At 30.8% G+C, this 26,953-nt stretch overlaps 2 protein-coding genes and 1 long non-coding RNA gene across 4 annotated transcripts; all 3 read left to right on the forward strand.

The window, feature by feature from the left end:
- The first annotated feature begins 1,544 nt into the window (after window positions 1–1,544).
- LOC107894284 (uncharacterized) lies at window positions 1,545–2,879 on the forward strand. The gene is made up of 2 exons (XR_001683206.2): window positions 1,545–2,235; window positions 2,349–2,879. It is a non-coding gene; the product is annotated as an uncharacterized lncRNA (long non-coding RNA).
- A 9,488-nt stretch (window positions 2,880–12,367) lies between these two features.
- Window positions 12,368–17,537, forward strand: LOC107894285 (O-acyltransferase WSD1). 2 transcript variants are annotated; one of them, XM_016819563.2, is made up of 6 exons: window positions 12,368–13,721; window positions 14,327–14,399; window positions 14,485–14,552; window positions 14,632–14,844; window positions 14,926–15,063; window positions 17,161–17,537. In XM_016819563.2, exons 1-6 carry the CDS (start codon window positions 12,924–12,926, stop codon window positions 17,314–17,316), a joined length of 1,446 nt encoding a protein of 481 aa, XP_016675052.1. In that variant the 5' UTR covers window positions 12,368–12,923; the 3' UTR covers window positions 17,317–17,537. The 2 variants fall into 2 exon arrangements, with proteins under 2 accessions (XP_016675052.1, XP_040940530.1); XM_041084596.1 differs by lacking the exon at window positions 17,161–17,537 and having other exon boundaries at window positions 12,416–13,721; window positions 14,987–15,020.
- Window positions 17,538–19,750: 2,213 nt separating this feature from the next.
- Window positions 19,751–21,148, forward strand: LOC107894696 (uncharacterized). Its single transcript, XM_016819948.2, has one exon. It carries the CDS (start codon window positions 19,751–19,753, stop codon window positions 21,146–21,148), a length of 1,398 nt encoding a protein of 465 aa, XP_016675437.2.
- Window positions 21,149–26,953: the final 5,805 nt, after the last annotated feature.

Below are 26,953 nucleotides of genomic sequence, written 5' to 3' on the forward strand. Positions count from 1 at the left end.
TCTCTAATATAATCAATTCATAGACTAACATGGCCAAAATATATTTTACAACATATTTTTAGACATCGTCCCCTTTTATTAGGAAATAGTCGGCATTGGTTATGACCAGAACTCTAATTTTCATTCATATAAATTTTAACCATTCTATTTCCATAAATTCAACTTTAAGTTGGATAAACTAAATAAAGAAGTCACACTTTAATCCTATAAGATTAAGAATCATTTCAATTACTTTTTCTTCATAAGATAGTTAAAATTATTAGATTGTATAATTTCATACTGTAATTTTACTACATTATGGTTGTAAAATGTAATGGCAACTACAGTGAGAACTTTTAAAATGAGAACAATGAGAACTAAAATAATCATAGCCATTGAATCAAAATAAATGGTTCTACCTTATTAAAATAAAACCAACAACACTCATTTTTTCTATTCTTTTTCTTTTCAGTGTGTTATTAAAGTATCAAGGTGAAATTTATTTTTTTTGGTAATCTTTACTTTCATATTTAATTTCTATTTTTTTTTGAAAAAAATGGGAATTGAAAGCAAGATATTAAGGTTATTAAGATTAACCAATTTGTGTATTAGATATTTGTTTTTTTATTAAAAAAATTGGTTGACCATTTCATTTTTAAAAAACTAGAACTTTTACATTGATTGAGTAAAAAAGTAAGTACTTAAAATCAACCAAGAAAAAAATTTTAATTTTTTTAGAATGAAACGGTCTACCAATTTATTCAATCAAGAAAAACTAGTACCTAATACCCAATTTGATGAATCTTAATAACCTAAACTCCTTCCATTGCATTTTTTTCTTAAAAAATTAAATCTGAAAGCAAAGATTACCTAAAATTTTTTCACCCTAAAACTTCAATTAGACGGTAAAAAGAAAAAATGAATTAAAAGATTAGGTGTTGCTGGTTTTGATTTTAATAAAGTAAGATAAATACAAAATCTAAGGCTTAGAACTATTTATTTTTGATCTAATAGCTAAAATCGTTTTTGTTCTCATAGTTCTTATTTTAAAAAATTTCACTATAGTTGTCAATGCAAAATGTACATCTTTTACTAAAGAATGTTTAAATCAACAATCACGATATTATATATATCAATACGCTCTTTCATTCATCTTTTCACTATATTTGATGGATCCTTAAAATTATTGTCACATTGTAAGAAGGGGCATAGTAGCCACAGAATAATTCCTGCTTCATAATAAATTGATATTACAGTGTTAAGATTGCTAGAAAAACATATTAAAAAATTGAAACATGAAAATTGTTAGAATTAAGTGACCCAAATTCTTATTTAAATAAAATACGATGGAAAATAAAATAAAAGTAAAATCCATATAGAACTAGACTTTTTTTATTTTATTTTAGAATAAGGTTTTTAAACCTTATTAAACTCCATCTATTTTATATTGATTAGGATAAGGTGTTTCAATCCTACTAGAATATAGCTTTGCAAGCCTATAAATAGACATAGTCTATTCCTGTTGTATTTGATTCAAAATTTTCAACATAGTGAATTTTCTTCTTCTCTGCCCGTAATTTTTTCCCGAAAAGATTTCCACGTAAAATTTGTGTGTTCTTTATTTTATTTTATTTTATTTTTCACAAAAATAAAAAAAATGAAGTTAGTAAAATACAAAGATTTTGAGACGTGTAGAATAATTTTCTTTTAAGCATTCAATAAATAAGTCTTTACATTGTAAGGCCCAATTTTAGCCCGGGCCATACAAAAACCAAAAAACAAAATAAACCAAAACAAAAAAAAAACCAAAATTAAAGTCCAATGTCCATAATAATATCCCAAGCCCAAAATCCAAAATAAAAAGCCTCAAAATACAAATCAAATTGCAACGGCCCAATGACAAAAACTAGCCCAGGCCCGAAAGTTTAATATTTTTAGAACTATAGGGTTCCCTTTCCCCCTTGTGCCGCTGCTACCTTCGTGCCAGCTTTCACGCGCGCCGTTGCTTCATTCTCCACGTCGACATGCCCACTAATGGCTTCTCCACGCCATACACACCTACAACAGACTAACAAACAAAAGAGCAATGGACAGCAAATAACAGAAATTACAGCAAGGAAATTTGATTTTCTTATTTATTTTATTCTTATTTTTCAGCTATAAAACGAAATGAAATTGAATGTAAAGGGGGATTTTTGGGAGAGACGATACAAAATCTATACCAAAAGTTTGAATAGGAAAAAGAGTTTTCCAAAGGTGATTTTAAATCTCATTTTTTGTCTTTCGTTTTTGCTTCTATTTTTCTTTGATCTTCGTCATTGTATGTAAAAAACAAAATAAATGAAAGCGTTAATACTTATCTTTCTTAGGAGGCTTCGAATCCTTGTTTACGTCGTGGTAATCGAAGCTAGATGAGGATTGAGGTTAAGCATAACAAAACCCTCAGATTTGCGGTCGAATAAGGCCAGGATAAACCTTCATACGTTGCCGTCCGTTGAGTATGGAGGTGAAGTGGTAGAGCTTTTTGGTTCGGCTGAATGAGAGTGGAAGGGAGGCTTTAGGTTTTATTTTGATTCTTTTTCAAATAGCCAAATGTTGTTTAGGGTTTTTTATTTTTGTTTTTGTTTTATGAAGAGCATGAAACGGCACCGTTTAGGGCCTGTTTCAGTGGCTCCAAAACGGTGCCGTATAGGCCTTACCCGTGCGACCCGACCCGGTGCCCATCGAGATCCGCATGTTTTGGTCTTTGAGGGCTAATTGTGCATGTAGTCCCTCCTCTCCTGCACCGATCTTTAATTAAGCCTCAATCATGTTTTATTTATTTTTTACATTTTCCCTGAGATTTGCGCATTGTTACAATTTAATCCTTATTTGAACGCTGCGTTTTGAGATTCGAGATATGTGTATTCCAAGTCCCCGCTCATTTGTGCGCACTTTATTTCGATCCTCAGCTCTGTTTTAATGATTTGCTTTATTTATAAATTATCCTCTCAATTTTGTTTCTTATTTCAATTAAGTTTAAGTTTATATTTTTATATTCTTAAAATTTATTTCTTATTCATTTTTTAACCTATTATTTTAACATACTATTTTGAACTATTTTATTAATTTCATTTTGTGTTTTTCCTTTTGTATCTGGTTGAATTGTTTTATTATATAATTTATTATTTTAAAATTTTCTCCATGCAATTCTATGTTTAAATTTTTTTTATATAATATTTATCCTCATACATTCATATTTATATATACATATATATAATTCACATCGAATTACTTATTTAAATTCCTTTTCAAACATGTTCATATACTACTTCTTTTAAATTTATTTATATATTATTTGTTTCTTTTCAAAATAAAAAAAAATAGTTTCGACATACATGATATGTAATTTCGTAGGAATATATCTTTTAATGACATCTCCTTTTATAGAATTGTGTTGTTTTATAAGATAATTTTACGTAAAATTATGTCTTTAATTTATAAGATACCTTTACGTACAAAAGTTATAATTTGATAGACTTTTCTAAATAACAAAATATTATTACCTACAAACATTATAAACTATTATTACAAAATGCAACTATATGATTTAAGAGAAATGATTATATGAAATTGTGATTCCACGACATCTTTATCTCTTTTTAATAGGAGAATAAAAAATCAGATTTTTTCTCATCACTTTTAACCTTTTTAGTTGGATTTGAATTTTTTCATGAGGAAAAAATTAAAAATCAAAATCAAAAAGAAAAATATAATATATCATTTTTATAATAACAAAAAAAAAGATAAAAATGATGTGAAACCACAATTTCGATCCATGAAAAACTTTTTATACCTTTTCACTTTCCACATTAATGTCGACAATGGAATTCCCCAAACTTTGGTGAATTTAATTTAATAGTCTGATCTATCACTTAAATAAGTTGGCCCCATATTTCTTTTATAATATACCAAAGATAAGGTATTAAATTAAGCATTTAATTCATAGCGGTTTCAAGTTTCAATCATTAATTTATTTAAAGTTGCTGTTTTCAAATAATTTTGTTCTTTGATGACTGACTTCGAAACCCAACTTTGAAGAATTTTAGATGGTTTAACAAAATTTTAGGGTTCGAATGAAATTTTAATTTTTTATAGTCTATATTTTTATAATTTTTAAAAGATTAAATCGAATTTTTATAATTTTAGAGAGCTAAAGTGTAACTTTAGTTTTACTAATTTAAAAATTTTTAAAAATTTAAGAGACTAAATAAAAATTTTACATTTTAGGGGGGCCGGGCCCCTTCCAGCCCCCCAAATTCTCCCCTAGTTTTATTAGTGATATTTAACAAAGAGTTTAAAAGAGTCACGATTCAAATAGATAATCTGGAGATAACTAAGACTTTACAAAAAAAATGTGATAACAAATTTCGATATCGTTGTACTCACTCAGAAGATTAAAATTTAAAGGTGATTGAATCAATTTTTTTTAAATATATACAAAAAAATCTTTCTTAAGTTATTTTATTATAATTTTTAATCATATTTATTCTTTTTTAACACAATAATTAAAATTATTCATAATCCTTCTTCAATCTATAAATAAAAAAATAATATACTTTAACATATTTAAAACTATATCTTCCTGTATTAATCGACATTACTCAAAAGGAAATTAAAGAAGAAGAAAAAGGACCACTAATTTCACGTCTAATATCATAAAGAATGTCGCATCTTAAACTTTTGCTTTAAAAAAAGAAAAAAAAACATAAAAAGGATGGATTCGATTGACAAATCGCCAAAAGATAATGTATATTTAATTAAGCATTTAATTCATAGTTGTTTCAACTTTCAAGTTTCAATAATACATAGTACTAAGTTAAATTAAATTTAAATAAACTATAAAAATTGTCACTTTTATTTACATGAAATTATATTTTAGTTATTTATATTTGAAATGTTACGTTTTAATAATTTAATATATCGTTTTGTTACGAAGTGGTTACTCTACCATTAAATTTCGTTACCTTCCTAATGACGGTCTTACGTGACAGACTAAATAGATTTTAAATGTCAACTTGGATGTCCTATGTGATAGTTTAGATTAAATTTATTTAAATTAAAAACCTATTTTTATCTCAATAACTGGATATCTAAGTTGGAATTTAAAACTCATTTGAACTGCCACATAGGACTATCGTTAGAGAGATAACAGAGTTTAACAGTAGAATGACCACTTCGTAACAAAACAATAACGTAAATAATTAAAACGTAACATTTCAACCATAAGTAACTAAAATCTATTTTTGTAGTTTACCCATCAAATTTTTAATAAAGTATAAAACTTTTTCAATATTATTTTTTAGGTAAAATGATCTTTTAGATTTCTAAATTAGTCCTTATCAAAAAAATGGAGTAAATTAACCTATTGTAATTTTGAATGTGGACAATTAAAAATAATTAATCACCGTATTAATATTTTTTGTCAATCGTGTATAATTTTAATTAATATAATATTAAATTTAATTTTCGATATTTATATACTTTATTAATTCAATCTTAATTTTAAAAAATTTAATAAACTTAACCATAACATTTATACAATTATAAAATATTACGAAATTCATAACCAAAATTGATACATTATGAATTTTTTAGTGATGTTTGTTTGGTACGGCTTCAACCAATAGTTGATGTGATGATGTAGGTAATGCGTACAGCTTAGCAGTGTTAAAAGTCGGCACGCCATCGGCATGTGCGGAATCGTACAAAGCTATGTCGTGTCTTGATGTGGCTGAGAAATTTTTGCCCACTCCTTCCTTTTCATTTTAGTTTCAAGTACCGGAACCTTTACAATTACTCCAACCAAACTCATTATTAGGTGGGCTGCGGTCCTCTTGTTTTACTCATTTTTCGCTGAATTGTCATTCATCGTCATTTAATTTTTAAAAAGAAAACATTAAAAGTGGATTTAGATGAGTAGTACTTCTATCTATAATTAATATAAAAATAGTGGTGATAATAAAATTAGATATTATAATGATACTGTCATATGAAATAAAAAATAAACTAAAAATAATATATTGCTCCGTACCTCACTTCACTGTCCATCCAAAGTCACCTTAAAACACAATAATATGTTTAAAGAGAATCCTCCTCAGTACTGTAAATGCTAAAAAAAAAACCATTTTAAATGAGAAGTAAAATTAAAAATTGTGTTGGGAACGACAGAATTAAAAATTTTAAAGATTAAAAGTTAAAAAGTTGTGTTAAAATAGCTAATGTTGGGTTATTAACTTTTGTTTTCACTTCTTGCTAACTATGTTGAAAGAAAAACGGGTGTAACCCATTCGACCCGAGGGCCTTAGTAGGTTTATATAAATAATGGTTTATTACGCTAGACATCCTCAAACTATGATTTATATTTTAAATTAATTTATAAACTTCAACATGTTTCAATTGAATGCTTAGTTATTCTCTTAATCTAGTCATTAGCTTAAACATTAAATATTAGTTGCTTTTCTACAAACTGTTGTATTAATAACTTTGATCTAAGTTGTTTATGTTATTAGTTTAAATGTAATTAAAATTTGATTAATATATTTTAAATATTCACAGTTTCGAAATGTGTAATGCAATTGACTTTATAAATAAATTTCATCTCGACTCGAAATTATACTTATAATTTAATAATTTGTTGTAACCAAAAAAAAATTATATATATTTTTGGTGAATTACAATAACAAGGTAAAACTCGAACAACAAATGCGACTAGTGTGACTGAAGCCCAAGCCATACCTGAGATAATGAACACCCTTAACCATTAAGCTAAAAAAATTGATATTCACCACGTTAAAACAAACAAACAAAAAATCTAAAAGAGATAATAATCCAAAAGCCTTTTTTTTGCCAGAGATAGGTAAAAGTCTCAAAGTTAAGTTACAGTTTCCTAAATTAAACAAATTGTCAACCTGTAAACAGTGGATAATGAGAAAATTTTGTCCAACTTTTTTTTATCAGATGTTTTTATTTTATTTTTAATTTAATTATTTTTTAAAAAATTTAAAATTTACATCTTAACTCAAATAATTCTTATTAAATTCATTAATTAGAATATCATGTGTGGAAATAACAAGTTGATAGAATATCGTATTTGTTATAAATATCTTATTAAGTGGATGTCCATCATTATCAAGATAAAGTTTTGATGTACTTTAAATTCTAATAGTTATTAGAATTAGACCTCTACTTCTTTTATACTTCTTATGCCTATAAATAGAGATTCTGACAAAGCATTGTAATCACCCCTTCGATTAATAAAGTACATTCTCTATTGCTTTCATATTTTTTTTGTTCTTTATTCTCCCCATCTCTATTTATTTTATAACACGTTATCAGCACGATGATTCTCTATTTTTTTCAAAATCTTTAGAAGCCATCCCACAGATCAAATTCTTTTTCACCTTAAACTTTCACCTTTACAACTTCATCTTCAAGATGTTGAAAGATTCAATCTCAGAATGGATTATGGTTCTTATTCCTGATATTTGATTTATTGTACAAGCATGAGTAAAGTATGGATTTGTGCTCGTGATAATAGTCAAGGTGGCGACGATGATGTTAAAAATCTTTAGGTATATTTTACTATATTTTATTTATTATATCATGTTTATTATAATTGGAGGCTAATTATGACAACATGAATAAATAGATTTTGATTTGAAATCTCACGCATATTTGCGATGGTGATTATGAAATAAAGAATCTATTGGTATGTTTATAAGTCTGTCCTACTAGATTTGTTGCATTTCCCGAAGTGAATGTAAACATAAAGAAAATAAAAGATATAATCATGGACCACTAAAAGTGAGAATATAGTAATAAATAAGAGAACAATGAGAGTTCTCAAGATAATTCTTCAAAGGGTAAAGATAACTTATGTTATCAATATGTGATATGAAATATTATTGGTCATATATGTGGTGTTTGCCCAAATATTTTGTTTCTATTAATATTTTTTGAGGAAGGATATGAGAATGTAGTAATGAATTCTATTGTTACATATAGAAAATATTTAACTTATTTGGTACTGAAACAAACAAATATTATTCCAATATTTAGTAGTACAAAATTAGTCGAAAGCTCTAGAAGAGCTAATATATTAATATCTTGTGATGGTTAATTCATTGGTTTTAAAAGATGTTTATAATGGATCTTATATTAAGATTGTGAATGAGGAAAATATTATATTTCATATGAATCATTATTGCTATAAATACCTATTTTGAAATGATGAAAAAGAGAGTATTTATATTTATTTTATAATCTTTGTGATGTTTTTTTGTCATCATCCCTATTAAAAGGTTGAAAGCAAAATATTTTACCATGAAAGATTTACTTATAAGCAATAGAATATGATAATTCTATCTAAAGCTCGTTATAATTGGATGCACCTGAAGTTGCAAGTTTTTAAAAACTGTTAGTATAACTCTATAGTATTCAAAATAAGTTTTCAATTAAAATTACGTGGAAAAATAGTACTAACGAGAACTTGCAAAAGAACTTATGCATGAAAAGTCATTGGTTATATACTTGTTGTACACCTAGAAAATAAAATCCATTTTCAAAGTTTGCTATTAATAGATTTTTGGCGGCATTTGAATATTTTGGCATATTCCTTGAAGCGAATACTGTATATAATTATTTGGAAATTATATTTATTGACTTAGTGACATTATAGACTGCAAATTGATTTAGACATTTCCAGTAGTAAATGTCACAATAGTACTTATATATAGATACAAATTAAAATGAATGATAATAAAATTATCAATTTGTTACAATTAGTACAATTGAAACATATGTTAAAATAAACCAGAAGTTTACTAATATAAATGCATTTACTACTTGGCGTGACCAGTTAGACCATCCTGGATCATATATGATGCGAAAAATAATTAAGAATTCTTGTGGACATTCATTAAAAAACTAGAAGATTCTTTAATTTAAAGAATTCTCATTTGTTGCTTATTCTTAATGAAAATTCATTTTTAGAAACTCCAAAGCTAAAGTTAAGATTTAATGCCTTGCATTTATGAAATGAATATGAGCCCTTTCATTCACCATGTAGATGGTTTTGATATTATATGATTTTGGTGGATGCATCTACAAATTAATTACATGTATTATTAACTCACAACCTTTCGTTTGCGAGATTGCTTGTTTAAATGATTAATTTCAGATTATGTAATTAAAACAATTCATTTTGCTAATGTTGGTGAGTTTACATCCCAAGTTTTCAATAATTATTGCATGTCAATTGGGATAAAAGTTGAACATTCTGTAGCTCATGTTCACACAAAAAATGATTTAGCTGAATTGTTTATCAAATGCCTCCAACTAATAGCTAAATCATTACTTATGAGAACAAAACTTTCTATTTCAACATGAGATTGTATTGATTTACATGTTGTACACATCAAGTCAATAAATTATAAATACTCTTCATTATAATTGAATTTTGGTTAAGAGTTAAATATTTCCCATCTTACAATTTTTAGATGTACAGTATATGTTCCAACTGCTTCACCACAATGCACAAAGATGAGTCATAATAAGATATTGATAATGTATATTTATATCAGTCTCCTTATAATATTTTTGAGCTATTAATTCTATATTTAATTATAACATGAGTTATCAATTTTCCCAACATTAAGGGGAGAGGATAAAACTTGAAATAAATTATCAATGTCTAAGATCCTTGTATAAAATAATATGAACCAGAAGTTTAACAGATGATTCATTTTACAAATCAACTATCAGATTCATTAAATCTCACATACCAGCTAAAAATGCTCCAATACGAATTGATGTCCTAATAGGGCAAACAGTTAGTGCAAAAGAAAGTAATCCATGCCTGAAGCGTGGAAGATCGGTCGATTTCAAAGATAAAAATTCTCGTAAAAGAAAAGGAGCAAACGTTCAAGATGGTCCTATAGTGGAGGCAGGAGTTCCTGAAGAGACCCATGACATAACTAATTATAAAACTCAAGAAAAGATTCAGGTACCTAAAAGTGAAAATGAAAATGATGAAAATAAAGAGATCTCAATAAGTTATGTCAATTCGAGAAAAAGAAGGAACCAAAAAAAATACAGTTGTTGACAACAATTTTGCTTATAATATTACTATTGAGATAATAAAAGAAAATGAGGATCCTGAGTCTAAATCTATTGAGGAATGTAAAAATATAAAAGATTGGAAAAAAATGGAAAGATGCAATTCAAGCAGAATTCAATTCACTTTCTAAACGTGAAGTTTTTGGACCTATAGTTCAAACACCTAAAGGTGTAAAGCCAATAGGATATAAACGGGTATTTGTGCAAAAATGAAATGAAATTGATGAAGTTGTAAGATATAAGCTCGATTTGTAGCATAAGAATTTTTGCAAAGGCTCAACATTGATTATGAAGAGACATGTTCTCCTGTGGTGGATGTAATCACGTTTAGATATCTTATTAGTCTGGCAGTACGTGAAAAACTTAACATGCATATAATGGTTGTTGTTACATTCTATTTATATGGTACACTTGATAGTGAAATTTATATGAAAATCCCTAAAGGATTTAAAATCCCTAAAGGATTTAAAATTCCGAAAGGATATACAGTTTCTTGAGAAAATTACTCGGTCAGATTAAAGAAAAATTTATATGGATTAAAGCAATCTAGACATATGTGGTACAATTGTCTTAATGAATACTTGTTAAAAAATAGGTTACATAAATGATCCAATTTGGCCATGTGTCTTTATAAAAAGGTTTGAATCAGATTTTGTGATAATTGCTGTTTATGTTGATTATCTAAATATTATTGGAACTTCTAAAGAGCTTCAAAATACAGTAAATTGCTTAAAGAAAGAATTTGAGATGAAAGATCTTGGAAAAAAAGTTTTATCTTGGTTTACAAATCGAGCATTTAAAAGATGAAATTCATGTTCATTAATAAACTTATATGAAAAAGATATTAAAGAAATTTTACATGAATAAAGCATAATCATTAAGTATAACGATGGTTGTACGATAATTAGATGTGAATAAAGATCAATTTCATCCTTGCGAGGATGGTGAAAAGTTTCTTGGTCCTAAAGTACCATATTTAAGTGTCATAGGGGCATTGATGTATCTTGCAAGCAACACAAGACCTGATATAACTTTCGCTGTAAACTTGTTAGCAAGATTTAGTTCTTTTCCAACACGTAGACATTGGAATGGAATTAAACATGTATTTAGATATCTCAGAGGGACTATTGATAGGGGGTTATTTTATTCAAATGATTCAAAATCCCCATTAGTTAGCTATGCTGATGCTGGATACTTATTAGATCCACATAAAGGTTGATTTCAAACATGATATTTATTTACATGTGGGATATTGCCATATCATGACGTTCAACAAAGCAAACATTAGTTGCTACTTCTTCAAATCATGTAGAAATAATTGCAATGCATGAGGCAAGTCGATAGTGTGTTTGGCTAAGGTTATTGACCCGACATATTAAAAAGATATGTAATTGTCCTTTATAGGAAAAGATGCTAGCTATCTTATACGAAGATAATGCAACATATATAGCTCAATTGAAGGGTGGTTATGTCAACGGTGACAGAACGAAACATATTTCACTGAAATTATTCTTTACCCATGATCTTGAGAAAAGAAGTGATATAAATGTTCAACAAATTCGTTCTAGTGAGAATTTAGCAGATCTTTTTACTAAGGCATTGCCAACTTCAACAATTGAAAGACTATTACACAAGATTGGAATGCGTTAACTCAAAGATGTAATGTAATGTTGCCATCAGGGGGAGTCTAAAAATAAGTTGTACTCTTTTCCTTTAACCAAGATTTTGTCCCATTGGGTTTTCCTGATAAAAAAATTTTAACGAGGCATCTTTTAATAGAAGATTGTGTACTTTTTTTCCTTCATTAGTTTTTTTTTATCTCACAGGATTTTTTCTAATAAGGTTTTAACGAGGCACATCATTTACCAATTACATCTAAGGGGGAGTGTCATGAATATCTTATTAAGTGGATGTCCATCATGATTAAGATAAAGTTTTGATGTACTTTAAATTCTAATAGTTATTAGAATTAAATCTCTACTTTTTTTGTACTTTTTATGCCTATAAATAGAGACTCTAATGAAGTATTATAATCATCCCTTTAACCAATAAAGTTCATTCTTTTTTACTTTCATATTTTCTTTGTTTTTTATTCTCTCAATCTCTTTTTATTTTATAACATTATTTTTATTTTATAACATTATTTACATGTGTATAAAATTTTTTCCTTTTTGGTAAATGTAAACAACAATTTACAAGAACAAATTCATATGTAGACTGTCTTTAATGTTTTTTTCTTTGTAGAATTTCTTGAATCTCTATAGTGAATCATCAAACATGTGTAATACTTCATCATTTGAGAGGGCCATTTTTGTTAATGCCTTAGCAATATTGTTGGCCTCCCTGGGAAGATATCTCATCGACCACTGCTTTTCCTTAGTTAGTAGTTAGAATCTATTGAATCCTCTTGATTAAAATAGAGATCAATCCTACAAATTTACTATCACTAATAGCTAAATTAGAATACATCGACTGACCACACAATTTTATGCATAATATAAGTACTGATAATAAAATTGGACGGACTTATATTATATATTTTAAGCTCAAGAACTAATTTAAAATATAGGCATTAATTAAAGGAGGAAGTAATCCTTACAGGATACAGGATACAGGATACATGATACAGGATACAAGAGCCTGGAGACATATGTTATATACAGTACAAAGGACGTTGCTGCAGTTTCATTGTATTTTCCTTCGCCGAATTACGGCTTTGTTTAGCTTAGTCTTCCATTAACAGTTGATTCTTTTGAAGAATCTAATTACCCTTTTTATCCTCCGTCATGGTTTGTCCGGAAACTTCCTCCGACGAACCACTGACTCCCGCCGGCCGCCTTTTTCTTCAGCCGGAAACAGACGTCGTCATCCATTGTATCATCCGCGGCAAAAACCCCGCCGACATGGATGCTATAAAATCGGCAATTAAGTCTTCCTTGATGGTCCAACATCCCAGATTTTGCAGCTTGCTGGTTCGTGACAAGAACGGATTCGAGCACTGGAGGAAAACCCCAATAGACATTGACCAACATGTAATTGTCGTCAACAACCGGCTCGATAAATCGGGCAATTTCATCGACGAAACCCAAGGTTCCACCACCACCGAAGAAGACGATGAAGCGGCAGTGAATCAGTACGTGGCGGATTTGTCAGTGAGCAGTCCTTTGAGTACGGACAAACCCTTGTGGGAATTACACGTCTTGCCGGCGCACAAATGCGCCGTTTTCAGGATCCATCACTCTTTGGGTGATGGGATCTCTTTGATGTCCATGTTGATGGCCAATTGCAGGAGGACGGATGACGCCGAGGCGCTTCCCAAGATGGTTCCCGATAAGAAGACAGTAATTAAGGGCGAGAAAGGAAGGGATTGGTTCTGGTTGGTTGGTGTCTTGTGGTGGTTCTTGAAGATAGTTGTTTTCACCTTGTTGTTTTCGGTGGAGTTTGTACTAAGGAGCTTGTTAGTTTCCGACGAGAAAACGGCGATCACTGGCGGTGACGGGGTTGAACTCTGGCCGAGGAAATTGGCTACTGCTAAGTTTTTGCTTGACGACATGAAGCTGGTCAAAAGGGCCGTTCCCGACACTGTAAGTAACAAAAAAAAACTTATTGCTATGATTACGCCAAAAAAAGAAACATTACTGTAATTTTAACCTAAATTCTGGGAATTGGATTGTTTTAAAAGCAGATTTATAAATTAATGGCTTCCATCATTAGTTATTGTCATTTTAAGGATGGTTTGGCATCTTCTTCACGTTTAGCTGTAAAATTGGAAATTTGCCCCACTCTTCTGCCTTCCTGGAAAATTTGGAACGTCTCTGTTGTCAACGGAGAAACATCTTGGTTTAATTTTAATCTTAGTCCCTGTACTCTTTGAATTTTGAAACTTGGTTTTTCTACTTTTATTTTTGTCAAACTCTAATTAAATCATCTTACTTTTTCTTTTTTAAAGTTTATGGAAAAAATTGCAAAATTAGCATGATTGCATGGAATATGAATAATTGGAGTAAATTTTTTAAAATAACTAAAATTTAAATTCCATTCAAGAACTGTATGACAAATATTATGGGTTGGATGATGTTGTGAGATAATAGCATTTAAGAAGGGTTTTTTAGATTCAAATGTGGAGGCTGTTTTTGGTTAATTTCCAGTAATCCACTCAATTCCTCATCTTCTGTAAAATATGGTGCAGACCATTAATGATGTCCTCCTTGGAATGGTCTCATCTGGGTTCTCTAGGTACTTGGATCATCGAACCCCAAATGGTAAAAGTTTTTTTCATCCAAGACTTTGACTTGGATATAAATATCCAATATTTAAAATTGATTGGGGTTTATTGTTTGTTGTTAGCTTTGCATGAGGGTCTACGTATAACAGGGGTAGCCATGGTTAATATAAGACCACAACCAGGGTTGCAGGTTAGTTTCAGGTTTCGGGTTTCAAATTCTAATGCCCCTTTCCTATGGTCGAAATTTATTGAAGTTTTGCTTTGTCAAGGACCTGTCCAAGTTAATGAAGAGCAACACAAAAGCACGATGGGGCAACAAATTTGGTGTAATTCTAATTCCAGTTTACTATCACAAAGGTAGCAATGATCCTTTAGAGTATTTGAAGAGAGCAAAGGCCACGGTTGACAAGAAGAAACACTCTCTAGAGGCTTATTTCTCATACAAAATTGGAGATCTCGTAATGTCATTGTTAGGACCAAAGGTATAGTTTATTGTTTGTACATTTATTACTTGTATATTTTATGAACTAAGTTTTTTTTTTTTTTTTTTTTTGGTGTTGTAGTATGCTTGTATGCTTAATTACAAACTTCTCTGTAATACTACCTTCACGCTCTCAAACGTAGGTGGCCCTCTAGAGGAAATTTCACTTGCAGGCAACCCTCTCTCTAGCATTAAGGTCAATACATCAAGCCTACCTCAGGTACAATGCAACATCCTATCTTTAATTGTTATATAAATATATATTTGGATATAATCAACATCTAAACAACACCAATCAAAACCTATCAAATAAACACGAAACAACAGCAAACCAAGGATCAAGGTTTCCACTTCCACATCTTCCACGCCCACATGCCTTATGAGTTACTTCATCACAAACACCAAGTAACAAAGGGCTACTTACCTATCAAATTTGCTCAGCCAAAATCATAATTCATATAAATCACCAAAACCCAAGGTCTCTCTGATCCACCTATTTCTTGTACCCACCAATACCAAAAAGCAACATGAAAACATAAAAAGCTCACCCTGGAAATATCTCACACCAAAGAGCAAGATATAGTACCACAACACAGACAAAAGAAACCAATCCAAAACACCTGCAACTTTCATCAATAAACGCACAACGGCCACTCAACAAGAAAACACACCACCATGCTATAAAGTCAACACTATTCAACTTTAGTCCTGCCTCTTTTCCTTTTACCTTGCACCCTCTTTAGAATTGTAGACAAAAAATTCATCATCAAAAGCTTCTAAAGTAATCAATTTCAATCAGTTTTGAGCTGCTAAGATTGAATATTTTCTTCACGGCCCACTCCTTTTTGCATAGGCTCAATCACTAACTCTTGGGCCTGACCACCAATTGCTAGCTCCTCTTGATCTCTAGGCTTAGAATTAGAATTCATTATCAAAGAACCTCTTCTCAAAACATGACTATCTACATCATTCATAGAAATATCACTAAATGCAGTCAAAATAGAAAAGTTATCTTGGGACTCCACATTCTCGCCACCAACATCACAGTCCCAATTTGCATGTAATTACCCTTCCCCAAGTTCTAATAATTGCATGTAACGGCATTGGCAACATCCTTTCCCTTTGACTGCTCCCGATCATCAATGGAGACAACAAGCTCTAACAAATCCTTTTCCGACAACGGAACTCCAACTTCATCATCTAGTTCCTTAGACTCAAAACGCAAAGATGAAAGATTACCATAATCTCTCACCATCACAAAATTATCCTGAATACGATTCTCATTCTCCTGCACCGGCCTCTCCTTACTGTTTTTAGACTACTATCGATTTCGCAACTATAATTGTCATAATTCGACGTCACATTCCTCCAATAAGCTGACCTTCCTCTATATTTCGCCATATTCACATGAATACGATAGTTTCGAAGCGTCCTTCCGTCAAGTCGTTGAATTGCCTTTCTAGCTTCTCCAGCTCTCCTAAAACGAAAGAAGCCAAAACGTTGCCTTCTACTATCCTTCTTTTGTGGGATAAAAATGTCACACACTCTACCATAATAATGAAAGACTTTCCATAACCATCTCTTATCAATCGACATTGGAATATTTTGGACAAAAATAGTCTCCACCTTCTTGAACGCCATCCAACCTCTTCTTTAGGGAGATATTTCACTCTTAAGGCTCCTGATGCGAAAGGCTGTTAACGGAGACGATGTTTATTTGTTATATAAATATATATTATGTTATTACAATTTTTTTATTTTTCTTGAAATATTCATTTTCAGCTAATATTAAGATATGGTTATTGAGATATGGTCTTCTTACAATCCTCTAAAGAAATCAACATAAACATACTCATATAAACCTATCAACCCTATTAACCCTAGGGTGAGCCTAAAAGTTGCTCTCCAAAAATGAATTATAAATTTTAGGGACCAAAGTTAAATTTTATCATTATATTAATTTATAATTTAATAAAATCTGAAGGACTATATAAAAAATTTACAGTTTTTTTGGGATGTTAAAGCCCTTACTTGCACCTTTGTTTACACAAGTAATCAACTGATAACCTAAACCTATCTTAACCATTTTATTATAAAAAGTCAAAAACCTAAATAAATTATCAGAATTCAAAACAATTAAATCCAAATATTATCTGAAAATTTTCCTAAACCCAATTTTTATCCAAACTGAAATTACTTAAAAATTTTAAATTCATAACCCATGCACACGTAATTGTATGAATATGGCACTCAATCAAAATTTAAAGATGATATATATATGGATTTCTTAAGTGATATTTTTTGTTTCTGAATACAGGCAATAACAATGCACATGTTGAGCTATGCTGGTAAGGCTGAAATGCAAATTCTAGTAGCTAAAGATATCATCCCTGATCCAGAGTTTCTTGCTAAATGCTTTGAAGATGCCTTGCTTGAAATGAAGGAGGCTGTATTAAGGACCAATAAAGCATAGGCAAAACAATAATTATTTTTTTAAAACTTTAATTAATTAGTGTACAAGAAAAATTCATTACGAATTTTCCATACATAATTACGTTTAGGGTGTGTTTAGTATTGCTTTTAAGAAACACTTTTGAGACAAAAAGTATTTTTTTGACAAAAATATTCCTTAAAAAAATACTTTTTGAGAGGAAAAGTGTTTTTCTCGAGCCAAAAATCAAACTCTTTCTTTTATCCTTGTTCTATTCTAATATTGTGCAACCTCTTTTTTTTTTCATATTATCATTGTGTTTAAGATGTTATATATTTATAGAAAAATTTAATATATTGTAATTTTTATTTTATAAATATTTATATTATATTTATATTTTTTGCTATTATATTATATTTTAATTACTTTTTATTGTATTTATATTGAGGAATAATATTTTCGTAATAATTATATGATTTAGTTTTAGCTGATCTTAGAAGATATACATGTACTATGATATAAATTAGGTAAAATGTCGAATTTAGTTCTTAATATTTATTATTTTTTTGTTAATTTGGCTTTTATTTCTTTTAAAAAGAGAAATTATTTTTTTAACAGAAATATTGATTAAAACATTAATTCTTTTTAATAATCGTGACAACTTGCATGACGGTTCATATATACTCAATATAATATTATTTTTCTTATATGTCGTATCAATAAATAATTTAAAATAATATGATATTGTTTATTTATATACTTGAATAGTTTAAATTATAATGAAAGTGTAATTCATGATAGCTTAAAATGTTATTCAATATTTATCAAATTTTGAACCCCATGTGATGGCATGATGGCCAAGGGCATTCACTGTCCCAACTGTGGTCTGGGTTCGGGTTGCACTAGTTGTATTTGTTGTTCGAGCTTTACCCTATTATTATAATTCACCAAAATAAAAATAGAAATTAGATTTTTATTACTCTAAATTTATAATTATATTTTTATGTTAAAAATGTTCGATGATTTTATCTATTTAGAGTTTTAATTAATAATACAATAATAAGATATTTTAAAAGGGTGTAAAATTTATATGATGAGAAATTAAAACAAAATAGCAACAAGGAAATTGTAATAGTATAAGTTTTTTCATTGTGAGCTTTAAACTTTGTCACAACATCACTAAAAATCAAAATTTTAAAATTCCCTAAATTTTAAAAAGGTAAACTATAAAAATAGTTACTTTTATTTGTCCCAAATTACATTTTATTCACTTATATTTAAAATGTTACGTTTTAATCACTTATATTATCGTTTTGTTACGAAGTTGTCACTCTACCATTAAGCTCTGTTTCCTCTGAAGTCAGTCCTACATGACAGTCTAAATAAATTTTAAATACCAACTTGAATGTTCAGTTGCTGGGATGAAAATATGTTTTTAAATAAATAAATTTAATTTTACTTCTCTACTTTCAAGTGTAAAGGTTTACATTGTGACATTTAAATATCAAAATCCTTTGTTTTTAAAATTTTTGTTTACGCTTTTACATTTAAACAAAGTGTAAAGGATTTTGATATTTACTTCTCTTCTTTCAAGTGTTTAAATGTAAAAGTGAAAAAACAATAATAGCATTATGAAAAGAAGACCCAAATTGATTGAAAGACTTCAAAGAAAGAAAATACAGCACCAGATATCTACATAGATAGAAATTACATCAATAACATGACAAGAAATGGCCAATAATCCAAAGTAACTAATCTTACACTACAAACTGAATTCATACAGAGGCTTTAACAAGAATTTCATTATGCACTTAATACACAATAAATGTGCAATTTGCAACAGCTTTGCAATCTAGGTATAAACCAAAACTTAAAAAACAAAACAAATAAGAAGCTCCTCACTCTCCATTGCATATATATATTGACGGAAATTTGAAAAGGGTTACTCCTCACATTTTTACTTCAATTTTGTTTTTTTTTTGTTTCTAATAAATAAAAAAATAAAAAAATTGTTATGAACTAAATTCAATAACTATTTCATAGTTGAATGAAAAGATTAAAAACCATTGATTTTAATCACTAAAAATAGGAATGAACTTGATTATGTAATCCTTATATTTTTTTGCTCGGCCTGTGATCCTTCCATTGCTGATTTTGAATTGTTCAAAACCCTAAAATTTTTTTTAATAGTGAAGGGTTGATGAAGAAAGGAAAAAAATCAAAAAAATTATCAAAACCCTAAATTTTTTCTTTTAATAGTGAAAGAAGGTGAGAGGAAGGAAGAAATCACATAAAAAAAGAAATTGAATAAAATTAAATTTGGCGAGGAAATTGTTTTAATCATTTTAATTTAAATTACATAAAATAATTGGATAGGAGCATTTACGAAGTGCTATACTTATTAACTACTCATAAATATGTAATAATGCACAAAAAAAAGTGATGGAAGAGAGGAAAGTAACTCTAGACACAAGTTATGAGTTCTCTCTGTGAAAATAATGATTCTGAAAAATCCATCACTGAGGAGTTGATCCCTAAGAAAGTTCGGTTCAGAGAAGATGATGCTGATATAAACAAAAATATGTTGATCGACTCATCCCCAGAAAAATCCATCTCGTGGAGGGATATGCTTGTAGGCCAACCCTCTAAGGATACTCTTATTGATCTGGAAGAAAACGATGATCTGAATATTTTGGATGGGGACATTCAAAAAACTGTTGTGGATGGCGTACCTTCCATTTCCTTCTCGGAAAGGATTCACAAAATCCTTATTCAAGGTATGGAAAACACAGTGATTTTAAAACTCCTTGGTCGTAACATTGGCTTTTCGGTTTTGCAGAATAAATTGTACAACCTGTGGAGACCCTCAGCGCCTCTACATATGATGGATATTGAAAATGGTTATTTTTTGGTAAAATTCCAGAACAAGTTGGATTGTGAAAGGGCACTTGCTGAAGGACCTTGGATTATTTTTGGTCAATATTTGACAGTTCAGCCTTGGACGATAGCCTTTGATCCTACACAAGCTTACCCTAGTGTTGTGATGGCATGGATTAGATTTCCTGGTTTACCTGGATATTTGTATAATCATAAAATCATCACTGAGATAGGGGAAATGGTTGGTAAAGTGGTTAAGTTGGATATGAACACAGATTGCAGGACTAGGGGACGATTTGCTAGATTGGCTGTTTATGTTGACTTGGAAAAGCCATTGATATCTCATATTCTGATCAATGGTCGTAAGCAGAATGTTGAATATGAATCTTTATCCACAATTTGTTTTCATTGTGGAAGATATGGACATGTGGAAAATTCTTGTCCTTTTAAGAAATCTGAAATCACTAGTGAAAAGGAGAACTCACCATCGGAAATGTCATCGGAGATTCAAAACACGGCCAAGGTTGACGCGGAGAAGAGTTACGGAAACTTCGGACCTTGGATGATCGTTGAGAAGAAATCAAGGCGGAAAATCAGGGATAACGTGCAAAATTCCTTGCAGAATCAACAGAATGGGAAAGATGGTTCCCGATTTAGAACCCTTATTAATAAGGATATGCACGAAGATGATTTTGAGGGTTTTCTGCCGGATACCAGGCGTAATAAAGGGAAGGAAATTATGCATGGCAATTCGATGGAGAAAATTTCTGCTACTCCTAATAAGGATCGAATATTTGGAGAAAGAAACCATAATAATAAAAATTTTTCAAAGGAGGTGGGTCTGATGGGAATTAGTGGCCCTAATTTTAAAGGATCAAAAATCAAACTGATTTGGAGGAACCAAGGCGAACTGCAGTTTCTCTGGATGTTGGTAATCTTGACTCGGGTAGACATTCGGCGGTTGTCTTCCATGAAAACACCCAAGCCAAGGAAATAAAAAATGCTCATCCTTCTCTTGTGCTTCCTGGTGGTTCGGGTAAATCCTTTAAAAATAAAGGTAGAGGAAGTTTTAAAAAACAGAATAAACTCCTCCATGGAAGCAATGTTCGCTTCAAAAATTCGGGAGTCCAGCGAATACCTCTGAAGGAATCGATGGAAGTCCTTGCCGAGAGTATCTCGTCTTTTGCAAAATGTAATGGTGAGGTTGATTCTAGCCTCAAAATTGATGGGCAAAAAGAGGGAGTTAATGTCCCTGGGCAGTAAGGATATCCTCTTTATTATTATTTGTTTTGATATTTTGTTTATTTGCTATTACGGATTTGGTGTAATTTTTATATAATTTAGTTTTTATATTTATTATGGTTTTAAATCTAAAAATTTTTTCATGGAATTGTCAAGGGAGCGCTAGCAGGAAATTTTTACGAGTCTTTCAAGAATACAATGCTGAGCATAGGCCTGATATTGTTTGTTTGGTGGAACCGAGAGTGAGTGGTAAAAAGGCTAATCTTATTATTGAAAATTTGGGGTTTAACTATTCACATCGGGTTGAAGCTGTTGGTTTTTCAGGTGGCATATGGGTTGGATGGAAGGAGTCTATTCAAATCCATATTGTTCGAAGTCATCCTCAGTTTATTTTCTTACGTGTTAATAGTTTTAATCTTAATATTTCTTTCTTTATTTCATTTGTCTATGGAAGTCCTGACAGGTCTAAACGGAAGGCTCTTTGGGAAGATTTAAAATCAGCTAATCCTAACCTTAATTCTCCTTGGTTAATTATGGGGGATTTTAATGCAATTTTATCTCATTCAGATAAAAAGAGTCCTGTTTCCGTTGGTAAGCGTTGTGATTTTTTGGTAATTTTGTTGATTCCTGTGAGTTGCAGGATTTGGGATTCATTGGACCTGCTTTTACTTGGCAAAGAGGCAATACTTTTGTCAGACTTGATCGGGCCTTAGCTAATGACAATTGGGTGTCTGCTTTTCCACATTACTCTGTTTATCATCTCACTCGTATTAAATCTGATCATAGGCCTCTTTTGTTATCTACTAGATCTGATTGTAGCTCCATTCAGGGTAGACCTTTCAGGTTTGTAGCAGGATGGACGAAACATAGGGATTTCTCTAATCTTGTTAGAGAAAGGTGGAACTTCGCAGGTAATATTTTGAATCTTTAAATAATTTTACTTTTTTTGCTAAAGAATGGAACAGGAATATCTATGGCTTTTTAAGTACTCGTAAGAGAAACCTTATGAGATCGCTTAACAACATTCAAAAATCCTTGGAGCACTCTCCCTCAACGTATTTAGTTGGAAAGGAATTAGAAATTCGGGACGAATTGGAAAATGTTCTTGATCACGAAGACCTACTTTGGAGACAAAAGGCTCATTGTGATTGGCTTCAATTGGGGGATCGTAATACAAAGTTTTTTCATAGCCGTACTTTGAGAAGAAGGAAATTCAACCGTATCTTTGCCTTACGCATTGATAGTGGGGAATGGTGTTCAGATCAAGACATCCTGCGGGCCAAGGCGGTGGAATTCTTTGAAGGACTTTATGGAGAGACTTCTTCTACCTTGAGAGATATTCCCATTGATGGGTTCCCTAGATTTAATTATTCAGAAGTTAATTTTTTGGAGGCTTCTGTCACTAATGAGGAGATTAAAAGGGCAATGTTTGACATGGCTCCGTTGAAAGCTCCTGGAAGTGATGGTTTCCATGCTCACTTTTTTCAAAGTCAGTGGGATATTATTGGGAATGATGTTTGTCAATGGGTAAAAGATGTTTTTGATGGACGACAGATAGATCCAGAATTGAATAATACGCTGATTGTGTTAATCCCTAAAAAAGAGAATCCTGAGGATTTTACCCAATTTAGGCCCATTAGTCTATGCTCTGTTCTTTACAAGCTGGTTATGAAAGTTATTGCCAATCGGTTTAAGGTGGTATTTCCCAAGCTTATATCCCAAGAACAAGCTGGGTTCATAGCTGGGCGAAACATTTCTGATAACATCATTTTAGCTCAAGAGATCATACACTCTATGCGCTGTAATAGAAAAGGAAGGAAATGGATGGCTATTAAGTTAGATTTGGAGAAAGCTTATGACAGAATTAACTGGGAATTTATTAGTGCTTCCTTGTTAGCTGCCAATATCCCTGCCTATTTAAGGAAAGTTATCATGTCAGCTATTTCTTCATCTTCTATGCAAATTCTGTGGAATGGGGTGCCTACTCAGAAATTCAAACCTAAGAGAGGAATTCGCCAGGGTTGTCCCTTGTCGCCCTACTTATTTGTGCTTTGCATGGAATGGTTAGGTCACTTTATTAGGGCAGAAATAGAATCTGGAAAATAGGTCCCAATTCATCTTTCTCGTGCAGGTCCTTCAATTTCTCATTTGTTCTTTGCGGATGATTTAGTGATCTTCTGTAAAGCTCATATTGACCAAGCTCGATTACTGGATAACATTCTAAAACTTTTTTGTGATATTTCAGGACACCGAATCAGTGTTAGGAAAAGTAACATTTTCTTTTCCAAGAATACTGAAACTGATGTTCGCAATCAAATTAACCAACTTTTTGGGTTCCAAGAAGTCCGAAACCTTGGTACATATCTAGGTGTCCCTCTTTTACATGACAGGATCACCAAAAGTACCCTGAGCTTTATAGTGGACAAAGTGAGGAAGAAACTGCAGAATTGGGATGCTAGGAAGTTGTCTATTGCAGGGAGAATTACGATGGCGCAATCGGTACTTCTCTCCATTCCTAATTACTTAATGCAATCCTTGATGATTCCGAAAGGTGTCAGTGCAGACATTGAAAGGTTGGTCAGAAAGTTTATTTGGGGTAGTTCTGATGGGCATCCTAAATTATCTCTAGTGGGTTGGAATTCTATCTGTCAACCGAAGTCTCGGGGAGGTCTTGGATTCAGACATCTGGAAGATCAAAATTCATCTTTCCTTTTGAAGATTGGATTTAATCTAGTGTCTAAAAGTAATGCACTTTGGGTTCGTGTCCTTCGTGCCAAATATGGTTGGAAAGATAATTTCCCAGATTCTATTAATAAAAGTCAATGCTCTCATTTATGGAAGGCTCTCTCTAAGACATGGCCGTTGCTTCGAGAAAATCTTGCATGGTCTATTGGAGATGGTGCTAGTGCTCGTTGTTGGAAAGATCCTTGGATTCCAGGTATGGGCCCTTTAATCTCTTCAATTCCTTCTTATGCTAACCTTAATTTGGATTGTTGTGTTAGGGAAATGGTCAATTCTGATGGTTGCTGGAACTTGGATCTATTTCGTGTCTGGGTGTCTGAAGATACTATTAATAGAATCATTAGCATTCCTCCTCCTCACCCTGACTCTGGACCAGATAGGATTATTTGGACCAAGTCAGCTTCTGGAGTCTTCTCAGTTCGCAGTGCCTATTGGCATTTGAAAGAGAACTCTTGGAATTCCCAGGAGGATTATTGGAAGATTGTTTGGAAATATCCAGGTCCTCAAAGAGTAAGAGTTTTCCTTTGGCTTGCTTTCAAACAAAAACTTCTTACAAATTCGGAACGAGTTAGAAGGGGATTCAGTCATTGTAGTTCCTGTTCTATATGTGGCCACGAATTTGAGGATTTGGTTCATGTTCTTCGGGATTGTCCCTCTGCGAAAGAAGTGTGGCGACTTGTGATTCCAAATAAGTTAAAACAAAGGTTTTTCTCTGTCTCTCTTCAGGATTGGCTTATTCTTAACCTTTGTTTTCATGAAAGATTGCAGGATTATGGTCTCGTGTGGTCTTGCCTGTTTGGACTAGTTGTTTGGCGTTTATGGAAGAACAGGAGTTTATTTATCTTCCAACATATTTCATGGACGGCATCGGAAGTGGTGAAAGTTTCTAGCTGTTGGGGCCGTAATTACATCTCTCATGTTGGAGATATCATTAACAACAAGCAGAAATATCCTTTGATGGTCAACCTTGATGATACTTGGGTGTTTTTATCCACTGATGGAGCAGTGACCAGAGATTCTGGTTATGCTGCAATAGGAGGCGTGGCTCGTGATCAGAATGGAAATTGGATAGTGGGATTTAACAGATTCCTAGGCGTGTGTTCTCCATTTGAAGCTGAAGTTTGGGCCATTCTAGACGGTATCCTTATTTTACTTAATAAGGGATATAAAAAAACTATTATCATGACTGATAATCTTGAAGTTGCCCAAATCTTGAATGATATGGATTCGGAAGATTCAGGAATCACTGTACTCCGAAGGACTCTTCGCATCATGCAATCAGAAGGGGAGTGGAGGATTAAGCATATATCAAGAAATCAAAACTTGGTAGCGGATCGTCTTGCTAAACTCAGTTTGAGTTGGAAATCAAGCTTACAAATTATGGATGAGGCTCCTAGGGACATTTTAGATTTACTTCAAGAGGATAAAATTAATGGTTGCTTTATGTAATTGATGTTTCTTTTCACCAAAAAAAAAAAGTGATGGAAGAGAGTTAAATCCGAGAATAACACTTGTAATTTTTTTTGTGTGTAATTATGATAATAATCTCTCTTTTATGCTAAAGTTTGGATTAATACCTTAATTTTGATTTGATTAATTTGATACTTCTAGATTTATAATAATATTATTAAATTCAAACGAATAATACTGTTACATGAATTTTCTTTTAAAATAATTCCAAACATTTGATTTACATGAAAGTTTATTATTAATTGAATATGATTAATTTAACTTTCTAGTCATCCTAATTGCGTGATCAAATGATAATTAAAAAAATTATATAATTAGTAAAATTATGTCAATTTATAATAGGGTAATCTACAAAAATAATCACTTTTGTTTGCCTCAGGTTACATTTTAGTCACTTATTTTTAAAATGTTACGTTTTGTCACTTATGTTATTATTTTGTTACGAAGTGATCACTTTACCGTTAAGTTCCGTTATCTCTCTAACGGTAATCCTAGGTGTCAGTCCAACTAGATTTTAGGTGCCAACTTGGATTTCTACATGGGATGAAAATATATTTTTAATTTAAAAAAATTAATTAATTAAAATTTTCAAACTTAAACATGAACTAAAAAAACTGTTCATCTCCCCTTTTTAATTTTTCTTCTGTCTCTTATTTTTTTCAATGGATTTTTTTTTCATTTGACTAGAAAAACTATTATTAAGATCAAAATAGTTGAAATCAACAATAAGAAAGAATAATCTGGAATACCCACAAAGAGATTGTGAACATACAAGTTGATTCAGATTAGAAAAAATTTGATTGAGAAACCAATTATTCAAGAACTGTGAAAGAACTAGAAAACATAATTCTTAAGAACAAGAACAGTAAAAGTAACAACCATTTTCTGAAAATTTTAAAATTAGCTTGAATGATATATGTTCATAAAAACATGTTTCAAGCTGTATTTTATGGGATGTCTACTGACGCAAAATAAAATACATGTTTACAAACAATTTCAAAAAGTAGAAGAAAATATCAAGAATTTTAATTTAGGGTTTTCATTAAACAATAAAAAATCTAATCTTTTTTGTTCAGTATTGAATAAAAGAGATAGAGGAATGCAAAGAAGACATACCTGAACCCTCTATTGAATCTATCTTTATAAAGCATTCAATTTGATTTCAACTATTTTGATCTTAATAATAGTTTTTCCAATCAAATGAGAAAAAAAAACCCATTGAAAAAACAGAAGAGATGGAAGAAAAATTAAAAAGAGGAGATGAACTGTTTTTTTAGTTAAGGTTTAGGTTTAAAAATTTTAATTAATTAAATTTTTTAATTAAGAATCTATTTTCATCCTATTTAGA

This window comes from Gossypium hirsutum, chromosome A13 (genome assembly GCF_007990345.1).
Source record: "Gossypium hirsutum isolate 1008001.06 chromosome A13, Gossypium_hirsutum_v2.1, whole genome shotgun sequence".
NCBI classification, from domain to species: Eukaryota; Viridiplantae; Streptophyta; class Magnoliopsida; order Malvales; family Malvaceae; genus Gossypium; species Gossypium hirsutum.